This window comes from Macaca nemestrina, chromosome 2 (assembly GCF_043159975.1).
Source record: "Macaca nemestrina isolate mMacNem1 chromosome 2, mMacNem.hap1, whole genome shotgun sequence".
Taxonomy (NCBI): domain Eukaryota; kingdom Metazoa; phylum Chordata; class Mammalia; order Primates; family Cercopithecidae; genus Macaca; species Macaca nemestrina.
In genome coordinates this window covers 185540223-185562015 of record NC_092126.1, presented here as the reverse complement: position 1 = coordinate 185562015, position 21793 = coordinate 185540223, and the positions used below count along the sequence as shown (strand labels likewise).

General features: G+C 43.0%; 1 protein-coding gene across 9 annotated transcripts in view; it reads right to left on the bottom strand.

Annotated features, from left to right (window-relative positions):
- The window catches only part of RIOX2 (ribosomal oxygenase 2), a 39008-nt gene that overhangs the window by 7756 nt on the left and 9459 nt on the right, over positions 1-21793 (bottom strand). For 5 of the 9 annotated variants that reach the window (XM_011733932.3, XM_071092531.1, XM_011733935.2 and 2 more), the window contains 6 exons: positions 17466-17936; positions 11888-12007; positions 9447-9575; positions 4810-4913; positions 1174-1276; positions 232-403 (listed from right to left, as the gene is read on the bottom strand). In XM_011733932.3, coding sequence (XP_011732234.2) covers positions 232-403; positions 1174-1276; positions 4810-4913; positions 9447-9575; positions 11888-12007; positions 17466-17936 — 1099 coding nt within the window. Of the gene's footprint in view, positions 1-167; positions 404-1173; positions 1277-4809; positions 4914-9446; positions 9576-11887; positions 12008-17465; positions 17937-21793 lie in introns of all 9 variants that reach the window. The other 4 variants (XM_011733933.3, XM_071092533.1, XM_011733936.2 and 1 more) reach the window with 2 other exon arrangements.

The following is a 21793-nucleotide window of genomic DNA, read 5'->3' as shown; positions in this document are numbered from 1 at the left end:
TTCCCATCAGGCTGGGATACAAGTTCTTTCCAAATGACTTCTAAGATGCAGGTTACTAAAGGTTGAGTGCAGCACATCTCGTCTGACCACATACACTAAGGATGGATGTAGGTCCACATTAACATGAAAGCACTTCAAACTTTCCATCTGTTCGAAGAGGCGCCTACCCAGAAAAACCGCAAACATCCTGCATTAGCCTCTGACCACCCAGAAGAAAACAGCAAGCTCCACCTGGTGTTGACAGCTCTGCCCCATCTCCCGCAGAGTAAGGGGGGAGTCTGTGCATAATAAAATCCTTCTTCATGTCTGAGGAAAGCAGTTCTTTGGTGCCCTCCAGCCGGTCCGCAAGCGTCCTCAGGAAGCCACTTAATCGTCTTGTTGCAACAGTTGTGGATTCCACCTGCTAGGAACACAGAAGTGAGTCCTGGCCCAGATGCCAGTAGAACTTACTGCCCAGCTCAGTCTCCACAGTAGACTGCAAAACTGCCAGCCACCCGGGACGAACATTAATCCATGTCATTCCAAAGGGGAAGGGACAACCTGAGCCCCTAAGAATATCTCATCATTTCCTTATAAACACTGTTAATTCTAAGCTGCCTGTTGTTTGCAAAAAATTTTCAGAATTTTGTCTAGAAATAGAGATCCTTGAGAAAATGGTACAGTCTAAGCTCTGCCTTTTGGAAAGCAGGTCACTGTCCTAAGACGAATGCTTCAGACAGAGAAAGCAACCTTTGCTCAACTCAGCTCTAATCCACTCATCTCAAAACTAATCAAATAACACCCCGGTTTCAAAAGGTAATAAAAGAACAGGAGGCCAATGAATACACCGAGGCCAGGATCTCCAGTACAGTGAATCTCTCTTAACTAGTAATCTGATGTGTGCTAAATCTACAGTTCTCCTGGCCATATTATTCATTTACTCAACCAACATTTTCACACTGCCTGCTACTGCCACTGTGAAATAGAGAGCTGTCTGGACAACATCACAGTTCTCTGGATCACCACGTAACACACGGCACTCCACTCATTCTGCAAATCACCCAGCTCAGCAGTGCAGCACAGTAGACAAGCCTGGCTCATGTAGGAAGAAGTATCCTGGGCTCCTTAAGGTAGGACTTCAGCTGGCCTGGGCTGCAGCTACCATCTTTCATCCTAGCTGCCTTTACTCCTTACCAGGAGCAGCTGCCGGGGTATGCCGGCCCGTAATTCCACGTCTTCCTTTGCAGTATCAAATACAAGCCCCGAGATGGTATCCAAAAGGAAATCTCCCCATGAACTAGGATATGCACCAAGGGGGGAAAAAAAAAGCCAAAACAGTGAGCACAGACGAAATATACATAAAATAGTTATTGCTAGTAAAGCCAAAAGCTACAGATTGGATTATGGCTTCCCTGTCCAGGCATTTTGAGTTCCATTAATTGGACATTACTCAGCATGGAAATCTAAGACCTTCATCAACCACCCTGTGTCCTCCCTCCCCATTCCAGACGCTCACTTGCAAAATTTAAAGTGGGAAGCTGGGCTTCAATACTGATTTCTCTTAAAAGCTCTCAGAAAATCAACCATAGACTTCCATAAAACAGGAAGTTCAACAGACCAAATTTTTAACAAAAGTGTCTATGAGAGGAGATTTGTAGGAAATTTAAACAGTCATTATAGGACCTAAAACCAAATTTTATGTGCAATAAATACAACAGAAATTTGGGGTAACAGCAAGATCTCTGGATTGTGTAATTATTTGAACAGTTGTATGTTACATTTTCCTTGTCACTTACAGCAAGGGATGCTATTCCTGAATAAAATATCTACCATCAATAATTCCAAAACAATTATGTCTAGCAGTGGTTTTACCAGGGGATAGAAGCCAGTGACTAAAAATAACATCGAGGGACAAGCATCCCTATTCAATTACCTTTGCTTTCTCTGGGGTATCTGGTCCTAAGTGTGTGCCGGTGTAAGAAACGCACTCTGTGGGGATGCTCTCTTTAAACATTTCTTAGCAATTTAACATTTTCCTGTGTCACCAGCAGATTTCAAACTGCCGGAGAGTAGAAAATGGAAATTCACAGTATGACTTTTACTTCTCACTCAGTAAGCAAAATTAACACTGTTATGCTTCCCTCCCAGAAAAGTTGCAAAGGAGGACAAAAGCCACATGAGAGACAGTTTTCCCAAGACGTCTACTAGCTGGCAGCCTCACTGCTTTGTGACTTAATGTGATATCCAACCCTGCATCTTTCGTTGAGTCTCAACCTGGAGGGCGTATGCAGATCTCTCAGCACATAAAATATGTGCTTCCTTTGCAGGGTTTTGTAGGTGGAAGTCATACAGCAACAGTTCGTGGAGGAATTTAGTAGAAGTTAAATAGTGCTCTTCTAAGAATATTCGGAATAGACATGGGGACTTCGCACAATTTAGGAATATCTCTTGAAGGGTTCACTTTGGTAAAACCACCAAATCAACCACATACAGCAGAGCCCCAAACACTCCAACAATGCTACCTTGAGAGGTGTTAGGAAGAGGCCCCAAATATTCACCTTTCCATGGTATCTGAAGGAGCATTAGGCTCAAAGCACAGGATCATTTCTGGGGAGCAATGGCCCACAAGTCACATCTTCTCATTCTAGCTCCAGCATCACTGACCAAGACACAGGTCAAAATCCAGCCTGGACACATTGATCATGGTACCCACCCACAACCCTAGGCAGGCAACTTCTGTAACTTAGGAAGCTCTTCTCCAGCCCCAGCTGAATGGAGAAGAAATGAATAGGACCCAGGGGCAGCCGGCCAGTTCTTCACTCTTGGGACTGGGAAACAGAGAGTGAGTCAGGTCCTTAGCAGAAGCAAAAGCTAATAGGATCAATGAGATAGAGGGAGGTCAGAGCACCAACTAGTGATGGCTTAATGTTATGAGTAAACAGAAGCTACAGAAGGAATAGAAGGGAGAAAACACCAGTTGCTAGAAAACCAGTTGGTAGCAGCAAGAGAAATGGAAAAGAGAATTACAGAAAGGGAGCAGCTGAGAAACATTAATGATGGGACACCAGCAGATGCACGATGTTCAAAGGGCCAAACTATGTGGTCCAGAACTGCTCTGAATCCAGAACGGACTTCTGATTCCAGCCTCTCCGTGGCCTGGCCCTTCTATAGTTTCTAGGACTCACTCCCTCAAGTCACTCTGTGCTTCTTGAGCTGGCTTTGGTGACTTTCTGTCCCTTAAGATGCAAGGAACCTACGTAGCCACAGTGATGAGGGCATTTTTCAAAATGGAAGCCTAATACAAGCTTGGGCTTTCTACTTGTGGGAAAGGTAGCACTACACTAGGGCCAGACCTCAGCTAGTTCCTCCAGTAAGTCTTTTAAATGTAGAGGTGAAATTCACACTGAAAAGTCTGATGAAGAAGCAGAGGTATGCTTACTAACTTGTTTTGCAAGTTCTGGCCTTGAAGGTAGGAGGGGACTTGCCATTCCTTGGACCTAGAATGTCCGCTCCTACTCTGATCTGCTGACCCACCCCTACTTACTCATCCTTAAAGACTCACTCAGCACTGGTGTTATTTCTGAAGCCTTCTCTAACCCCCCTACTTAGCTAAATGCATTCCTCTAAGCTCCAAGAGTCTCCTCCGCAAACCTACAATAGAATTTATCACACCATCTCTTCTACAACCACTTCCAAAGTATAAGCTCTCTCAAAGTCCCTTCAATACAATCTTTGAATTCCCAGCAACAAACACAATGTCTAGTACGTATCTGCTTAACACATTAACTCATGACTAGTACTTTTTTTTCCTGAGACAGAGACTTGCTCTGTCACCCAGGCTGGAGTGCAGTGGCGAGATTTGGTTCACTGCAACCTCCACCTCCTGTGTTCAAGTGATTCTCCTGCCTCAACCTCCAGAGTAGCTGGGATTACAGGTGCACACCACCACACCTGGCTAATATTTGTTTTTTTGTTTTTTTTTTTTTGTTTTTTTTTAGTAGAGACGGGGTTTCACCATGTTGGCCAGGCTGGTCTCAAACTTCTGACCTCAAGCGATCCACCCCCGTCGGCCTCCCAAAGTGCTGGGATTACAGGAGTGAGCCACCATGCCTGGCCATGATTAGTATTTTAAATATGATTTGGGCCAGCAAGGTTGCTGCTTTTTGGATATAACTCACATAGCACTGCCACCCAGTGAGGAGGTACTAGCTGAAATGAAACAGGATTTTAATTGGAACTGCTGTCAGCACATGCACTTTAGTTCCTGCTGTTCCAGACTGCCTGTCCGACTTTAACTTCATGGACTGTAAAAAGAGAACCCCTCAAAAGAGATCAAGAGATTTCAATGGGTACAGAGCTTCTGTTGGAATAAAAATGTTTTAGAAACGAACAGTGGTGATGGTTGCACAAGAGTGTGACTGTAATTAATGTCAAACTATATATGCTTTAAAATGGTTCAAAATGATATATTTTATGTTCTATATATTTTATACTAAAAATAAAAAGAGAGAGTACGAGCCCAGCCTGGCGTCACTAACACACTGATGTACTCACAGCTCGTTTCTTTCTTTCCAAACTATAGGACTCTCTATTTGGGCAACGCCCCATGTCCTACATAGAGTCAGGTTCATGATGTCCCCAGGGGCAAGTCCAGAGGGGCCAGTCACATACATGGGACATCAAAGGAAAGTGGAAGTCAGCAAAGGACACAGAAACCCCGGGGTCTGCACAGGAGGTAGGGGCCAACTCCCTCATGTCCCTCCCGAACGTGGCTGCTGTGGCCAGGACTCGGCGCTGTCCTAGCGTGCGCAGCCGGGAGGCCGTGTTTACTTGTTCTGGTAGGTGCTGATGGTCACGTGAGTCGAGTGGGCCAGCCCCGCAGGAGTATCCGCTTGATGAATGGTTCCTCTGGGAAAGTACAACAAATCACCCGGCTAAAGGAAGCAATAGGAAAGGGGAGAGAAGTTAATAAGTATTCCTCTCAGTCCTCTTTATTTCAGGGAGATAAATGTGGGCTTTGAGTCTCAGTTCGCCATTTGAGAAACCGCGACCTCAAGACGCAGTCGATACGCTGGGCTCATGTCATGTGCAGCTAGTCTAGCTTCTCTGTGTCCGTGAGCCTGTCACTGTTAACCACAATCCACGAGGGGCTCTCAGTGCCTGAGGAACTATCTTTTCATTCTCAAGCTGAGACTAGACTCACCTGAGAGTACCCTGTCCTGATATAGGGATCAAGGATAGTAACACCCTGTGCCTGGGAAGCCTGCTTCCTCCCTCTTGCATGCTTCAGTGGTTAACAGTAGGAGCTTTAATTTAGAGTCACATAGACACTGCCACTTACTGGCTGATGATCTGGCAATTACCTGCCCAAAGTCTCAGTTTCTTTATCTGTAAAATGGAGGTTCATAGCCCCAAAACTTACAGGATTATTCTGAGGGCTAGAGGTGCTGCTTCCAAGCTCTTAGGGCCATGATGGGCATGTGATTGGATGACATGATCTTATCTGCCAGTTTCCCACTTCCTGATAATTTTTGAGTACTCCCAGGCGCAGGGTCTGTATCTTACCCTCTTGTCTTTCTCAGAGCCTACCCTAGCAAAGCACCTAGCACTCAACACAGGCTCAATGAATGTTGGGATGAATTGAAAAACTATACAATCCTTATTTGAACTGAAAAATCAGATGTAATCAAAGATTCATCATTTTCCTAGGCAGCTGAGCCTCCCTCACCCTATTCCAAGTGAATGGACCAAAACCTTCTCCCCACATTACTCCTGCCCTGAGCTACCTCCTTCCTAATCCCACTCAGGCCGAAACATTCCATACAGCAGCTACCTACAGAGAAAAGAGGGAATCTGGAGGGCAGCTCATCTTCTCTCTGCAACTACAAGAGTCAGTCTAGTGCAATGGTTAAGACCATGAGCCCTGGAGAAAGAGCTCAAGAAATACGAGCTTTAAGCAACAGGAATATATCATGATGTATATTCATAAGAGCTATCTTGGTTGCAAATTTTCCCTGAATGACAACAAACTGACAGTACTTCAAGTAAATGCTTTACTGATAATTATAACTATCGTTCACTGAGTGTCTCTGTGCCAGCCCGAGTGAGACTCTTATGTATACAGTCACACGTCACTTAACAATGGGGTTATGTTCTGAGAAAAGTGGTTTGTCACTGTGCAAACATCAAAGTGTACTTACAGATCTAGGTAGTATAGGGTACTACCAAGATTACATGGTGCAGCCTACTGCTCCTAGGCTCCAAACCTATACAGCACGTGACTGTACTGAATACTGTAGAAAACTGTAACACAATGATGTTTGTGTACTTAAACATATCTAAATGTGGACAAGTAAAAATACAGTATAAACAATAAAACATGGTACATCTACATACTCTGGGCGAGCCCATCAGTGATGGTAAGTGAATGGGAGAACCCAGGACCCCACTGTACACTTTTCTACGACTAGCAAAGAAGTAGGGTTGTTTACAGCAGCATCACCACAAACACGTGAGTAATGCTTCACACTACAACGTTTTACAACGGCTACAGTAACACTAGGTGATAGGAATTTTTCAGCTTCATTATAACCTCATGGGACAACTGTCACATATGTCTGTTGTTGACTAAAACGTCAAGTGGCACATGACTGTATATTTCATTGATTTCATACACATTTGCCCCACCCTCCTGGCTGGAAAAGGCAAGTAAACATCCTCCCCCACAGTCTCCTGAAGGAATGCAGTACAGCAACCCCAGAGAAACCCCTTTTGGGCTCCTGACCTCCAGAAGCATAAGATAATGAATTTATGTTGTTTTAAACCACTGATTTAGTGGTAATTTGACAAGAAGCAACAGGAAAACAAGACAGACATACAGATATTGCCTCTAAAGATTTTTTTTTTTTTTTTGAGACGGAGTTTCGCTCTTGTTGCCCAGGCTGGAGTGCCATGGCACAATCTCAGTCACTGCAACTTCCGCCTCCTGGGTTCAAGTGATTCTCCTGCCTCAGCCTCCTGAGTAGCTGGGATTACAGGCATGAGCCACCACGCCCAGCTAATTTTGTATTTTCAGTAGAGACGGGGTTTCTCCATGTTGACAGGCTGGTCTCGATCTCCTAACCTCAGGTGATCCACCTGCCTCGGCCTCCCAAAGTGCTGGGATTACAGGCGTGAGCCACCGCGCCCCACCTAAAGATTTTTATTGTAAAGGAGGCAGCAAAATAAAATTTTTCAATCCTCATAGCCTACAAGGTAAATATCATGATCTCCATTTTAATAAAGAGGAAACTGAGATTTGGATAAATAACTTGACCAAGGACATACAGCTAATAAGTGAGAGCAGCTGAATTCAAACTCAGATCTGTCAGATCCCTGAGCCACAGAGCGGTGTTTCCATCACAGGGGTGCTCTCATCCTGGGAGTCTGGGTCTGCAGATGAACCACACAGGCTGCCACTGGTGTAGGGGCAAGCAGCAGATAAGGGCTCCAAGATCCCCACCGTCACCCTCTCATGCCCATCCCTCAACCACAGCCACTCAGCCTATTTCATCTTTGGGCATTGACACAAGGTTTCGCCTGAAGAGGCCCACTGGTTAAAAGCTCAAATGTGGATGGGATGCGGTGGCGGGGCGTGGCGGCTCACGCCTGTAATCCCAGCACTTTGGGAGGCTGAGGCAGGTGGATCACCAGGTCAGGAGTTTGAGACCAGCCTGGCCAACATGGTGAAATCCTGTCTCTACTAAAGATACAAAAAATTAACCGGGCGCGGTGGCGGGCACCTGTAATCCCAGCTAGTCAGGAGGCTGAGGCAGGAGAATCGCTTGAATCCGGGAGGCGGAGGTTGCAGTGAGCCAAAATTGCGCTATTGCCCTCCAGCCTGGGTGACAGGGCGAGACTCTGTCTAAAAAATATAAAAAATAAAAAAAAAAAACCTCACATGCACATACACATACACAGTTGAACAACACTGCACAACATGGTCTTTCTCCGTCCAGGAGACTCAGGGCATCTCTTACTGGACTCTGTTCACTGCGTGTTTAATGGGCATAGCAACAATACAAAGAATCCACACCCTTTACACTTAAAGGCCACTATGAAGCCTGACCTTCTCGGGCAGAGCAAGTAGCCAGGTCATTAGCCTGAGTAACTTAGCCCTGACCTCCAGACTATTGATGGCTTAGTCTTTAAAGATAACCAACCACGAATCTATGTAAACATGGTGCAACAAAAGCAGAAGCTGGCAAACTCTGTGAAGAGCCAAATGGAAAGACAGTACATGTTTTTGGTTTGTGGGCCACGTGATCTCTGTGACAACTAGTCCGTTCTGCTGGTGCTGAGTGAACACAGTACGTTAAGGAATGGGTGTGGCTGTGTTCCAATAAATTCTTTACAAAAACGGGCAGTAGGCCAGATTTTCTGGCCCATGGGCTACAGTTTGATGACCACTGACTGAAAGCATTAAAAACCCAGTAAGGTTACCTTTACTGTTGTTTATTTATTGAAGTATCCTATAATATAGGCACCCATCCTAAAAAGCAAGATTGTTTCCCTTCGTTACTGGGAGGTAGGGAAGGATCTTGAAATCAAGAAACACACAAGGCACTGAGTAAGAAACAGACTAATTATAACTTCGAGACACAAGAAAAACAATAAGTATATGCAAATGTGTCAGGTTGGCAGAATCTTTGGAATGGTTTAAAATGACTATTGTTTTAATGCTAAAGGAAATTAAGTTACATGTTTTAAGAAAGAGTATAAAGTTGAATCATGGAACTACTATCCCCGTAACATTCTTTCCCTCAACAACCTCTCCTGCTAGGGACTGGCTACGTTCCCTTCGATGTTAACTGCTCAAAGACAGATTTTCTCAGCAGTAAGATGCCAAGGAACCTGCACGTGATCAAGCCACCCGAATCCCCGGAGGAAGAATCCTCAAGAGCTTTCCTGATTACTACTGTTCTGGTAACCGTATGCAGGGGCTACAGAGATAGTGTGCCATAAAACCAGGATGAAAATGAGTCACACCGGAATTTTAGCAACAAAAAAAAAACTAAGGGATCCCTGGCTATCCTCTGTCTAAGCAACTTCCAGCCCTGTGCTGACCACTGTCTTAGATGTGGAGAAGCTGACCAAGGCCAGAGCTTCCATTTTTCCTTTAGAGCAGTAAATGGTTCACTGAATTCTCTTTCTTCCTGTTGAACTTGAACTGCACATGAAGACAGGTTATTTGGGAAATGAACTTAATACTTCCTTAACTCAAGTCTCCAAGCGCAAACCACCAAGACTCTTTCAGAAATTGCATGTGCTGGCTGATGGCAATGACAGTCACCCTGCCCTGAGACCCAGGGCTACATTCCCATGGGGACCAGCACACGAACTCTAAACCTTGAGCCTGAACTTGTCTTAGCAACAGAGAAAACCACAATGGCTCCAACAATGAGGTGCCCACAATGGTCATCACATACCTTCAGCATGAACTCATGCACCGGCCTGCCGATCCTTTCCTCGGCCTCCACGCTGTATTCTCGTGCCAGGGGCACAGTGGGGTGGTAGAGGCGCCAGTGTTTCTCTCCCTCCAGCTGCAGGATGAAAACCTAGAGACCCACAAGGCCCAGGAGCATCAGAGAGCTTCCTGACAAGTCACACACAAAGTGCTTCCAGAATATTAGCCCTCTAAGGGTTTAGACAAATATATAGGTGAACCTTGAACAACATAGGTTTTTTTGTTTGTTTGTTTTGTTTTTTTCTGTTAGAGACAGTCTCACTCTGCTGGCCAGGCTGGAGTGCAGTGTCACAATTTGGGGTGTTGCTTTGTTGCCCAGGCTGGTCTTGAACTCCTGGCTTTAAACAATCCTCCCGCCTTGGCCTCCCAAAGCGATTACAGGCGTGAGCCACTGCACCTGGCCTGACGGTATGGGGATGAACCGTGCAGGTGTGCTTATATGCTGATTTTTTTCAATAAGTATATTGGAAAATTTGGGGGAGATTTGCAACAACTTGAAAAACATGAAAAATATCAAAAGAGTTAAGAATTTCATAAATGCATCCAATATAAAAACATATAGATATTAGTCTATCATCTACTACCATAACATATTCACAAATCTATTACGAAAGGTTAAAATTTATCAAAACTTACCCATACAAATACTTCCACCAGACCATACATGTCACCATTTGCAGTCAAGAAAGGTAAACGAACTTAAAGATGCAATATGGAATAGCTGAATAAAATTAACTTTAGTACATATCGTACTACTGTAATAATTTTGTACTACCTCCTGTTGCTATTGCCATGAGCTCAAGTGTGATGCTAATTATCTCCACATGAACCGTTCCTCTCTCCAGTGAATTGTGTATCACAGTAAAAAGTGATCTCTCAACAGTTCTTGTGTATTTTTCATCATGTTGAGTGCAACAGCTTAAGCCTTGAATAATACCATGGGACCCATATGAAGTGCCACTGTGACTACTCCAAGTACTCCTGAGAAGCAGAAAAAAGTTGTAACATTACAAGAAAAAGTTGAATTGCTTGATGTGTACTGTAGAGTAAGGCCTGCAGCTGTGGCTGCCCACAGTTTCAGATGGACAATTTAGCTTGTAAACAAATGATGTAAACTCACAGTATTGATACAGTACTAGAAATATATTTTCTCTTTCTTCCAATTTTCTTAATAACTTTTCTCCAGATTACTTTATTGAAGAATAAAGTATACAACACATATAACATACAAAGTAAGTGTTAACCAATTTATGCTATCAGTAAGATATCTAGGCAATGGTAGGCTACTAGTAGTTAAATTTTGGGGGAGTCAAAAGTTACAAGCGGATTTCGGACTGCACCAGGTGTTGGCAGCACTAACCCCCACTCTGCTCAAGGGTCAACGGTACAAGTTTCCGATAAAAAATAAAAATGAAAGATGAGAAATGCATGTCATTCCACAGCTAAACGGAAGTTGCCACTACTGGGTTTTATTTTTAAAAACAGGGAATCATGAATCCTGACACTTGATATTCATTCTTTTCACTTTCTTAGAGCCTCGCTGAGTTCTTTATATTCCACTATCTCATTCCTTTAAATCTTCTATCAGACAGCTGAAAGCCCATAATCTCTGATGGAAAAGCCAAGCTTCGGATATTACTGAAGGTCTAAATCCTGAATGTTGAAAGGGCCTGGCCAGACAGGAAAAGTTAGCATTTTTTATTCTTTAATCAGTCAAAGATATTTTAATATTCTATTAAAAACCTTAAAAATAACATTTTGGGAAAATGTATTGATGTCGAATTGCTACCACAGGAGAAAAAGGGGACTTTTTACTAATAACTCTGTGTTTACACCTTATATGAGGACAAAAATAAAACTATGGAATACATAAGCCAAAGAGTTAAATTTGTTTGGCAGCCACGTCAGAGTGAAATCAACACTTGTCAAGATGCCAATACTTAAGTGAAACCATGACCCTCATTCAAGCTGCCCCAAGATTTTCACAAATGGAAAATATATACATATTTTTGGCAGCTACTGAAAAAGAACAAAATGAAAGCAGATGAAGGATTGTGACCTCACCTTATTAAAGACCATACTTTGTGAAATTAAAGGAAAAGCCAAGCACACCTTTCTGTAGATAAATTCAATAAATACTTGTTTCAAAGGAATGTGTGGCTCTTTAAATTAGTAAGGTTGGAAACAATCTCTTCCTTTAAGACAGAATGGGAAACCAGTTTAGTGGGATTTACTTTGGCCCAACATTTTGATGAAATCAATATCTCCAGACACTGCACAGAAAGAATGAATACAGACCTAAGAGCCTTAGAGAATAATGTGAACTCACCCTGACAACTCTACTAAACCAGGCTCTCAACAACTCGTTCTTCCCAGCATGGAGCAATTTTCTCCCTCTCTTACCTCGACATCATCATAATGGGGCGGTAGGCCCTGAGATCCTGCGGGAGTTATGTACACATTCGAGCCAACCAAGGAGCCAAAGTAACATTCCAGCTTCTCCTGGATCCTCCAAAGCTCATCCTTTACAAAAAAGGAAAAAAAAAGGGTCCGGGGGTGGGGGTGGTGAAAAATATATTAGAAATAAGAGTAAGAGCATGCTCTTGTTCACTTAGGAAGTCTTTACTGCGCAACTATTATATACCAGACACTGGGAATTATGCAATGATACAGCCAATACCCACGGCCTCAAAAATCTTCCATTCCAGTGCAGAAACACCATGCAACAGATGTGAACAGATAAAGGGGAGACTGACAAGGTGGGCAACTGGGAGTCCGGAAGGCTTTTAAGCAAGGAAGGACACAATCCAATTTACATTTTTGAAAGCTCACCCTGGTTATTGTGTGAAGAATGCCCTGTAGAAAAGAGTGGAAGTCAGAGAGACTAGTGAGGAAGCTTCTCAGGCAGCAGCTCAAGCGGGAAGTGACTGGGGTGGTAAGAAAGGCATGGAGGGAAATAGAAGAGTGGGATGCACTCTAGAAGCAGGACAGACAGGACTTGCTGACAGACTCAATGTAGAGGGGAGGAGTTAAAAAAAATACTCCTGGGTTTTTGACGTGGGCAATCAGTTCCCCTTTCCATGTAATGAGATGCAAAAAACTTACAAAAAAACAAGTTCTCAGGACAAAAAAAAAAAGAGTTTTAGATTAGGAATGTTAAGTTTGGGATGCTAAGACCCCCCACATGGAGATGCTTTAAGTCGGTCTGAAGTTCTGGGAGAAACGAAGGACTGTAGATTTACACTTGGGAATTGCCTACACAAACCAGATATTTAAAGCAATGGGAACAGAAATGATCACACAGGAAGAAGGTACAGACAGAGAAGGAATAACAGGCTGGGTAATGTTCCCTCTCTCTACTATCAACTCTTTAGAGCAGACATCAGACTGAGGGGCCTAGCGATGGGCCATATATTCCCATGAGAGAGAAAGAAGTCTGATTTTACCAAGGCTGACGAGAACAGAGGAGGGGGCAATTAGGCCATGTAGATATTAGCACTTCCTATGTGCTAGGCACAGTCTCCAAGTGCTTTACACATATTAATTATGCAACCCTCACAATAACCCTACCTCATAAAGACAGTACTACCATTACTTTCAGTTTAGAGAGGGTACTATCATTATCTTCAGTTTACAGACAAGGAAACTGAGGCATGAGAACAATGCAACTAGTAAATGATGGAGCCAGGATTCAAATTCAGGCAGCATGGCTCCAGAGTCCATACCCTTCAGATAATTTAAGAAAAGACAAATCACACAGGACACTAAAGAGACTAAAGTTTTAAACATATGAATGTACGGTGCCTGGCACACAGACTGCATGACAACATATTTGAATATTTGCTGAGCAAACCAATGACCACAGCTTGGGAGTCCCTTCTACCACAGGAGTGAAAAAGAATCCAATGTATTAAAAACATCCACTGGGAAGAACTGGGTCAATACGAAAAAAGACTTTTTTAAGACACAGTCTGCTCTGTCACCGAGGCTGAAGTGCAGTGGTGTGCTCACAATCACAGTTCACTGCAGCCTCGACATCCCAGACTTAAATGATCCTCACATCTCAGCCTCCCAAGTAGCTGGGACTGCAGGTGCATGCCACTTTGCCCGGCTAATTTTTTTCTTTTTTTTTTTTTTCTTTTTGTAGAGATGATGGTCTCACTTTGCTGCCCAGACTGGTATCAAACTCTTGGATTCAAGTTATCCTCCTACTCTGGCCTCCCAAAGTGCTAGGATTACAGATATGAGCCATGGACTTAGCCAAGGACATCTTTATACAGACCACTGGGCCTCTCTATTTATAGATATCAGAGTTTCTACTTAACACAGAAAAAATAATTTAATATCATCTGAATAGCTCCAAAGAGTTAACAGAGCTCCAAAAGGGCCTAATTTATTTCAGGGAAAGGCCAACAGGACCTGGTTCTGCAATTATTTTTATATAGTAACTGGAACCACTAGAAAACCAGGGCTTCTCTCTCTCTCTTTCTCTCTCTGACGGTATGAGAGGTCTTTCAGAACTGTGTAGGTGATTGTATGGTTCCCGACCCAACTCTCAGGGTCTGTAACTGATGAATATGTCTCTTTTCTTCTTAAAGGTTACTGAAAATGCTATCAATGGCACCATTTTTCTATTTCACCAGGACCTTTAGCCCCTGAATCTGCCAACCGTGGCCTACTAGAAGAGATCTGGAGCCAAACCACCTCGGTTCAAGTTATAATTACAAGCAAGGTGACTTCAGTTGTTTATCTTTAAGATAACGATATTACCAGTCCCACTCAAACACTGTGGTGAACAGCATAAAACAACTTATCACAAATCCTATTTAAATTGCAAAGCAGTATACAAGCGATATTGCTTTACTAACATTGACTCAAGCACAAACAAGGCTCCTGAAACCTGTCTTCTCCTTTACCACAGGACTCGATATCCGGCGAGTCCAAGGAGGAACTAGAACAATGAAAGGGAGAAGCCGGAAGTCTCTCTCTTGGCTGGCTGTGACCTCCTCTCTCCACTGACCTACCCCTCAGAATCCAAACTCAAGGCCATGGCTAAAATAGAAGTCCGCGTATATGCCTAAAGAAAGGCAAAAGCAAACATACAAAAAGCCCCACTAAATTTCAATTTACATCTTTCAAAGTATGGTAGGAAAATGCCTTAAATTTGAAGTCAGAAACCCTTATCAGCTTGGAATAGCTATGGAAAGGTCACATCTGTGAACTCGTTTTTTCACACAGAAAATGGAGTCCACAGCCAGGTGCAGTGGCTCATGCCTATAATCCCAGCATTTTGGGAGGCCAAGGCAGGTGGATCACAAGGTCAGCAGTTCGAGGCCAGCCTGGCCAACATGCTGAAACCCCACCTCTACTAAAAAAAAAAAAAAACAAAACCAGCCAGGTGTGGTGGCATGCACCTGTAATCCCAGCCACTCAGAAGGCTGAGGCAGGAGAATTGCTTGAACCCAGGAGGTGGAGAATGCAATGAGCCGAGATTGCGCCACTGCACTCCAGCCTGGGTGACAGGGCAAGACTCTGTCTCAAAAAAAAAAAAAGAGAAAGAGAAAAAAAGAAAATGGAACAAAAGCTGCCCTATTTCAAATGCCTGTTAGAAAGTTCAAAAGTTTAAATATATGAAATTACTTGGTAAACTCTAGTCTGCTAAGCAAAATGCAAATAATTGTGATAATTCCTCTCACCAGGACTTTTAATATATGGATTACCGAAAGCAAGTGCAAACAACTTATTATGGCTCCCTGGTTGCCCCCTTACTCATTTTTAAACTAACTATACTAATAAGCTGTGCACAGTCTGAGACCCAATAAACAAAGGGTGGCATGTTCACTCTAACAGTCTCTCAACCTGGCCAGGGATAAACTGCTTCTAGACTTCCTCTATTCTGATGTTAATAAGCCCATTACTAAAGAAACACACACAATGCCAAACCACCTCGTAATATAGTACTTAGAATCCAGACTCTAGTGGAAGAGAGTGAGCTCCTATGGCTTACAGGTCTCTCCAGTATGGGTGGTAGAAAGAGATTGAAAAAAAAAAAGGCGCAGCACAGTAGCTCATGCCTGTAATCCCAGCACTTTGGGAGGCTGAGGTGGGTGGATCACCTGAGGGCAGAAGTTCAAGACCAGCCTGGCCAACATGGTGAAACCCTGTCTCTACTAAAAACACAAAAATTAGCCGGGCATGGTGGTGTGTGCCTGTAATCCCAGCTACTAGGTGGGCTGAGGCAGAAGGATCACTTGAACCTGGGAGGCGGAGCTTGCAGTGAGCCGAGATCATGCCACTGCACTCCAGCCTGGGCAACAGAGCGAGACTCAGCCTGAAAAAAAAAAGGCACATCCTAGTCTGGCCTGAGGGCTGAATTTGGGCTGAGAAAGCTCATCTTTCCTGCTTTAAGAAACTTAGCCAGAGCCTAGTCAACAAGGCAAAAGAAACAGGTTGTTGGACAGTGGAATCCCAGACGAGGAATGTGCAGGGCTTTAGTGGATGAGCAGAGAAAAGTCCTCGGGGGAGATGATTCTAAAGTAGAGAAATGACAGCCACAGTGGATACCACACATATGCCAAACATCACCTCTCTGCTGGTCTATGACCGAAGTACACGCAATCAAATTCACTGAATTCATTTAGGTTTATAGAGTTTTCAGGTTTCTAAACACCACTCTTAAAAGCGCCACTTCTAGTCAAGGACTAGCTCAGTGAGAGGCATTTTATTGATGGTGTCCATATTTTCTGAATTCAAATCCTAACTTGGTCTGACAAATGATTTGTAAATTCTTTTTGAGTGCCTAGGCCACAAGGTTAGCATTTCAGGGACATTTCAACTTCGTATGATTGCTTGAGATGGAATAGCTGGAATCAGGACTTGTCTTGAATCTAAGAGTACTCATACTTCATACAGAGTATGAATAGGTTCAAGATCTTTTAGACAAGAAAGAAAGAGAGGGGTATTCACCAGATGAAGGCCAGTGGGATGTAACAAGCCACCTCAAGTTAAATCACTGGAAACACTATTGGTAACTGACAACAGAGCCTCAGAAACCATCAATAAAGCCAGAATTCATTGCTCTCAATATGGAACCTCACAAACCCCGCTCTTTCTCCTCCCATGTTGCCATTTTGACTTAACGGAGGGTCACAGAAGGGGGTTTCTGAATGGGGATAAAAGTTTATCTAAAATCCAGACAGCCCCTCACCTGTTCTGGGCCATCTGTCATGAGATGAGATACAGATCTCAAACCTTGAGGAAAACAAGTTAGCTCATACTAAATCTGCATTTTATAAATGTAGAAACCGAGCATAGAGGAGGCAAATTATTTCCCAAACGTCAATCCCTGATATAGAAAAAAAGTTAAAAATTTGCCAGTCCTCTGCATTTGCAAAGCAAAGATTTCCTCCATCTATGAAGCCTTACCAGAAGCAGTTCCAGGACCCTGTACCTCAATGTCACCCATTCGGGTGTCATTAAGGGTGGAGTCTCTTTATCGAACTTGCATCTAGCATGTGATCTGGTCATAGCTCTGAAGCCTCTATTTAGACGCAGGCAGTAAAGGGAGGCAACTTCGGGAAAAAATGATCACCTTGATGCTATCATGCCTTAAATTACGGCGATGTGACAAACCAAATAGAAATGTCTATCATACAGAAAAACATAAACTGGCTCACAGAACATACTCCTGCAGTTGTACTGCCACTTTAATGACTTTACAAACTTGCAGTATAGTTTTTGCAGCTCGATGATACCCAACAATGTCTACCCTGAGTTGCTGGAGTTTCTAACAGTTTAGCCAAAACATAACACATAATCTTAATCCTAGTTAGAATGCATTTAGACCAAAGAGGTGCTACCCCTTCTCAAACTGGCAGGAAGCTAACCATCATCAAACTAGGTATTCACCCTTGAGCTGTTATGTGGCCAAATGTTAGTACTTTAAAATGTATGAGGATTCTGCAATGAGGAAACTGGTTACCTTAAATCTCTGAGGTTGGTGAAACTGAATCGTTGCCCTTTTCTGATCAAAATCTTTTCTCAGCTGAAGAAAGTGTGCTTTGCCATCTTTATTTAAAACCTTCTTCTTCCCATTGACACACCGGCAGACATTCACATCTCTTCCATAGTACATTCCCCGGCTGCACAGACTCTTCAGATCTGTTAGCTTGAACAGGGACCCATAGTATGTGGCCAGTGCGGGGTCATCTCTCTGAATGAGAAGGGGCTTCTGCTCCCAGAATTCCTTGAAAAAAGTCTCTGTCTTGATGGGCGAGATTAAACTTTCAAAGAGACTACTGGGACTGTCAAAGTTTAAAGCTGAAGGCCCCCCAGCTGCTTCTACCTTCATCTGCTTACAGGGAACCGGCCCCTCTTCCTTCCCACTCCCTGCAGGCTTTGCTTTCTTTGGCATCGTTCTGTCTTCAAGACAAAGCAATAAAGAAAGGCAAACCTACCAAAAGAACAAAACACACATGGTTAGGTGCCAGGATTGGTGTTAGTGGATCGTACACACGCAACTGAATGACCATTACACCTTCATGAGAACTCTCATAGGTCAAAGCTACTTCCCCCAGGAGAGGAGACAGCCTTAAGCCAATGTCGTTTCTTCTAAGATATGATTCAGCCTCAACCACCACTCAGATGACATATTCATCTAAAGAAGAACGTGTTTTTCTTTTACACAAGCACTATGTCATGGTATTATTTATTAGGCAGTATAATTATCCCAAATAAACCTATTCAACTGTCTCAGCAGTTCCTACTCATAGGTTCAGCCTGTGGTCCTTGACACAGCAAAGTCAAATATCTTGGATTTGGCTCCCATCAGCATCAGGGCCCACATCTAATTAGATGTACTCTGAGTTAAAAACATTCGACTAGAGAACAATTAACAGCCGCCCACTTCCAGGTGCTCCTCACCACAGCACCACCCCAACTGTTGCGCAGGCCAATCAATGCACCCTGGACCCACAGTGTCTCCTGGTGGCTGGAGCAGGCCACTGCCTTCTCCTGTCTCCACTAACCACCTGAACCTCCTCACTTCCAACTCTGAGCTTATTCCTGAAAACTGCCACTTTTATCAAAAACTCTTCATTTAAAGAAACAAATAAAGCCCCTAAAGGCTGAAAAGTGAACGTTAAAAGTAGTTACATCTAAAGTCTTGAAAAAACTATAACTTTTTAACTGAAGATGTTAAATAATACCAATATCATTAACCCCTAACACAGCACTTCTCCAACTTTAATGTGCACACAGATCACCTGAGCATCTCAACAAAATGCAGGAGATGATTCACTAGCTCCAGGTGGAGCCTGAGATTCTACAGTTCCAACAGGCTCCCAGGTGATGCTTCTGCTGCTGACACTGCTGAGTAGCAGAAGCCACTCAGCCAAGCCTTGCAAAGCTCCTTCAGAACTGCCTCCAAACCACAACTATTGATACTTAAAGGCTAGGTCTCCCTCATCTGTTTCCAAGAACTGTAATTCAAATTATTTAAATTTCCTGAGACTGCAAAATTCTATCTTAAAGTCCTTTCCCCCTGGGAAGAGACTCCATTGCTTTCAGCAGATTCTTAAAGGATTCCCATCTCCCGACAAGGTTAAGAACCACTGTGCTTATAAAAACCAAAATTTCTCAGAGACTTGTTATTTATACATGGTAGAGTTTCCTACTTTGGTGAGTTATCAGAATTGCAAGAATACTGCTCTCTGCTCTTTTGTCATTAGAACTAAGCAGTATTTCAGCTACACTGTAGACTAAGTGGAATTAATGTTTTGGCTTGGGAAGTAAGCATCCTGGAACGATGTGTTGCATACTGTGTGATGTGTTGCGACTTATGAAAGAACCTTTAGAATGAAACCCAGATGTAAACTGAACAGATTAAGAAAGGAAATGTCAAAATATAAAACCCTCTAAACAGCTCAGTTCCTTCAAAAGGCCAAGTGCTTTTGATAAGGAAACGCAGGACATGGTGGAAAACGAATACAAATGGATACTGAAATCCTACAGAAGAGGGGTAAAGCTTTAAGCTTAGGGAAAAAAAAATAAACTTTAGTGTTTAGGATATGTGGTCAGTAAGACACATTTTCTGAAAATGTTTCCTTTAAGTGAAACAGACTAGCTTGAATTCTCAAGGAAAGAACTAAGGCTTCGGGAAGGCACAGCATAGCCAGTACATGGAACTCTCAAGTGATGTAGAAATACAAAGAGATACAAAAATGGATTCGGCAAGGGGTACTGCTTATGCAGAAGAGGTTCCATAGCAGTCCTGACTGCTATCCTTTGAAACTGCAGCTTGTGGCCGACGTCTGAGAACTTAAGATTTTGGGAGAGTTTCCACCACCATTAACTGATAGGAGTGGTTCACCATGCCTAAAACGTACAATCATTGTGGTTTATACCAACACCTGCTTTCCTCTAGGAGTCTGGAAATGTTGGTATGTGCCAGGCAGGGGTGGCCTAAGTGACCAGCCCCCAGTAAAAGCCCTGGGCACTGCGTCTCTAACAAGCTTCTCTGGTTGGCAACATTTCACAAGTGTTGACACAACTAGCTGCTGTAGCAACTGAGCGCAGCCGGTGTGGCCGCTCGAAGACCCTTGGAGTCTTGTACTTGGTCTCCCCAGAACTTCACCCATGTGCCTCTTCCCTTTGCTGACTGTGCGTGGCATCCTTTCCCTGTAATAAATCAGCCAAGTCCTCCTAGCAAATTGCTGAACTAAGAATGGTCTTGGGGACCACACACATTGCTCACGTTTAATTTTTAAAAACCTAGATGGGCTTATTAGGTTTGTATTACTAAAGGCACCCTATACAGTAATTTTATATTCAGCCACACATCTCTTATCGCTCACAATTGTTCCGTTTAAAATTTAAGGGGAGAGAGCAGCAGGAAGATGCAAACGAAAAGCTTGTTTTCTTTAAGCATAATATATGAATACAGTATAAGCACATTCACCAGAAAGTGTGGCTAAACAAGAATGCAAAACACTTATGCCGAAAAAAATCACTTAAAAGAATCTTTCCCATCTACAATCACTAGCAAAATATACCCCAATACTGTGTAACAAATGCTTTCCTTAGAATATAAATTTCACTACCCATACTGCAAAAAGTTACATCATTTGTTTCTCTATGTTCCTGTTGAAATGATTTGAGGCTCAGTTAATTGGAGCCTAAGCTTAGAGGTTTCTGGGCAAATACACTATTTCTCTGATTCTCACACTACTCATACTGTAAAACAATCATTCCTTTTAACAGCTTTCTAGAGCAGAGGGGAGAATAGATGAAGCATCCTACCACATTAAACATATGAAAGTCTTAAGGTACATATCACAATTTCGGGAACAGCAAAAAGTAAAACACATTATCTTAGAATCCAATACTATAGTAATTAAAGAAGACAATGCTTTGTCTAGAATAGTACAGCCAACACAATCTTGCCCATAAGCCTCAGAGACCACCCCAATAGGAGTAAATATTTCTATAAAATCACAGAAAAGTTTTTGAAGAGCAATGGTTTTCCATTTGAGTTGACTATAAGCATTAAATGTAAAAAGACTAAAAGATTTACGGTTCATACTTTGGTGACTACCCCACAGATAAACCCTATAAGAAAATCAATGTTGACAACCATACTCTAGGTAACAGATAGAGAGTCACTATATTTTAAAGGTACCCTAAACGCCTTTCCCATATTTGAGGACATGAAGACGTGAGGAAGCTCTTGAAGGAAAGGATTTGTATATCCCCAGAAACAAGCAAAGTGTGGTACATAGGAGGTCCTCAAGAAATGTTTGCTGAATTTTTCACGTTTTCATCTTTTGTCTGTATACAATTTTGGAGACAAATCACAAAGGCCTTACACAAAACAGTTACGGAAAAAACAGATGGTTTGTGCAGAGGGGATTATTTTTCTGATGGCAGCTGTCACTTCAGGATTCAACAGTATCGTAAAAGCTAAAAGGCACTTTAGACATCAGTAGTTACTACTAAAGCGGGGGAGGGAAGTATGAGTTTCCACATCCCCTGGGCACTGTTTTACCGAATATAGTTCAGAGTTACCAGCAAGGTTGTTAGCATGCAAATTTCTGGGTCCCTTATCAAGCCCACTGGATTGCCACTTCTGACGGCTGCGGCCCAGAAATCTGCATCAACATAATACGCTCTCTAGATGAATTTTCGGTCCACTAATGGAGGACAACAGTCAAACGCAGCTCAGTTAAACACACACGGCTGTCAGAAATTATATATTGTTTGTAACAAGGTTGCCCAGACCTAAAACATTTATTTTTGGCTCAGAGACATGTT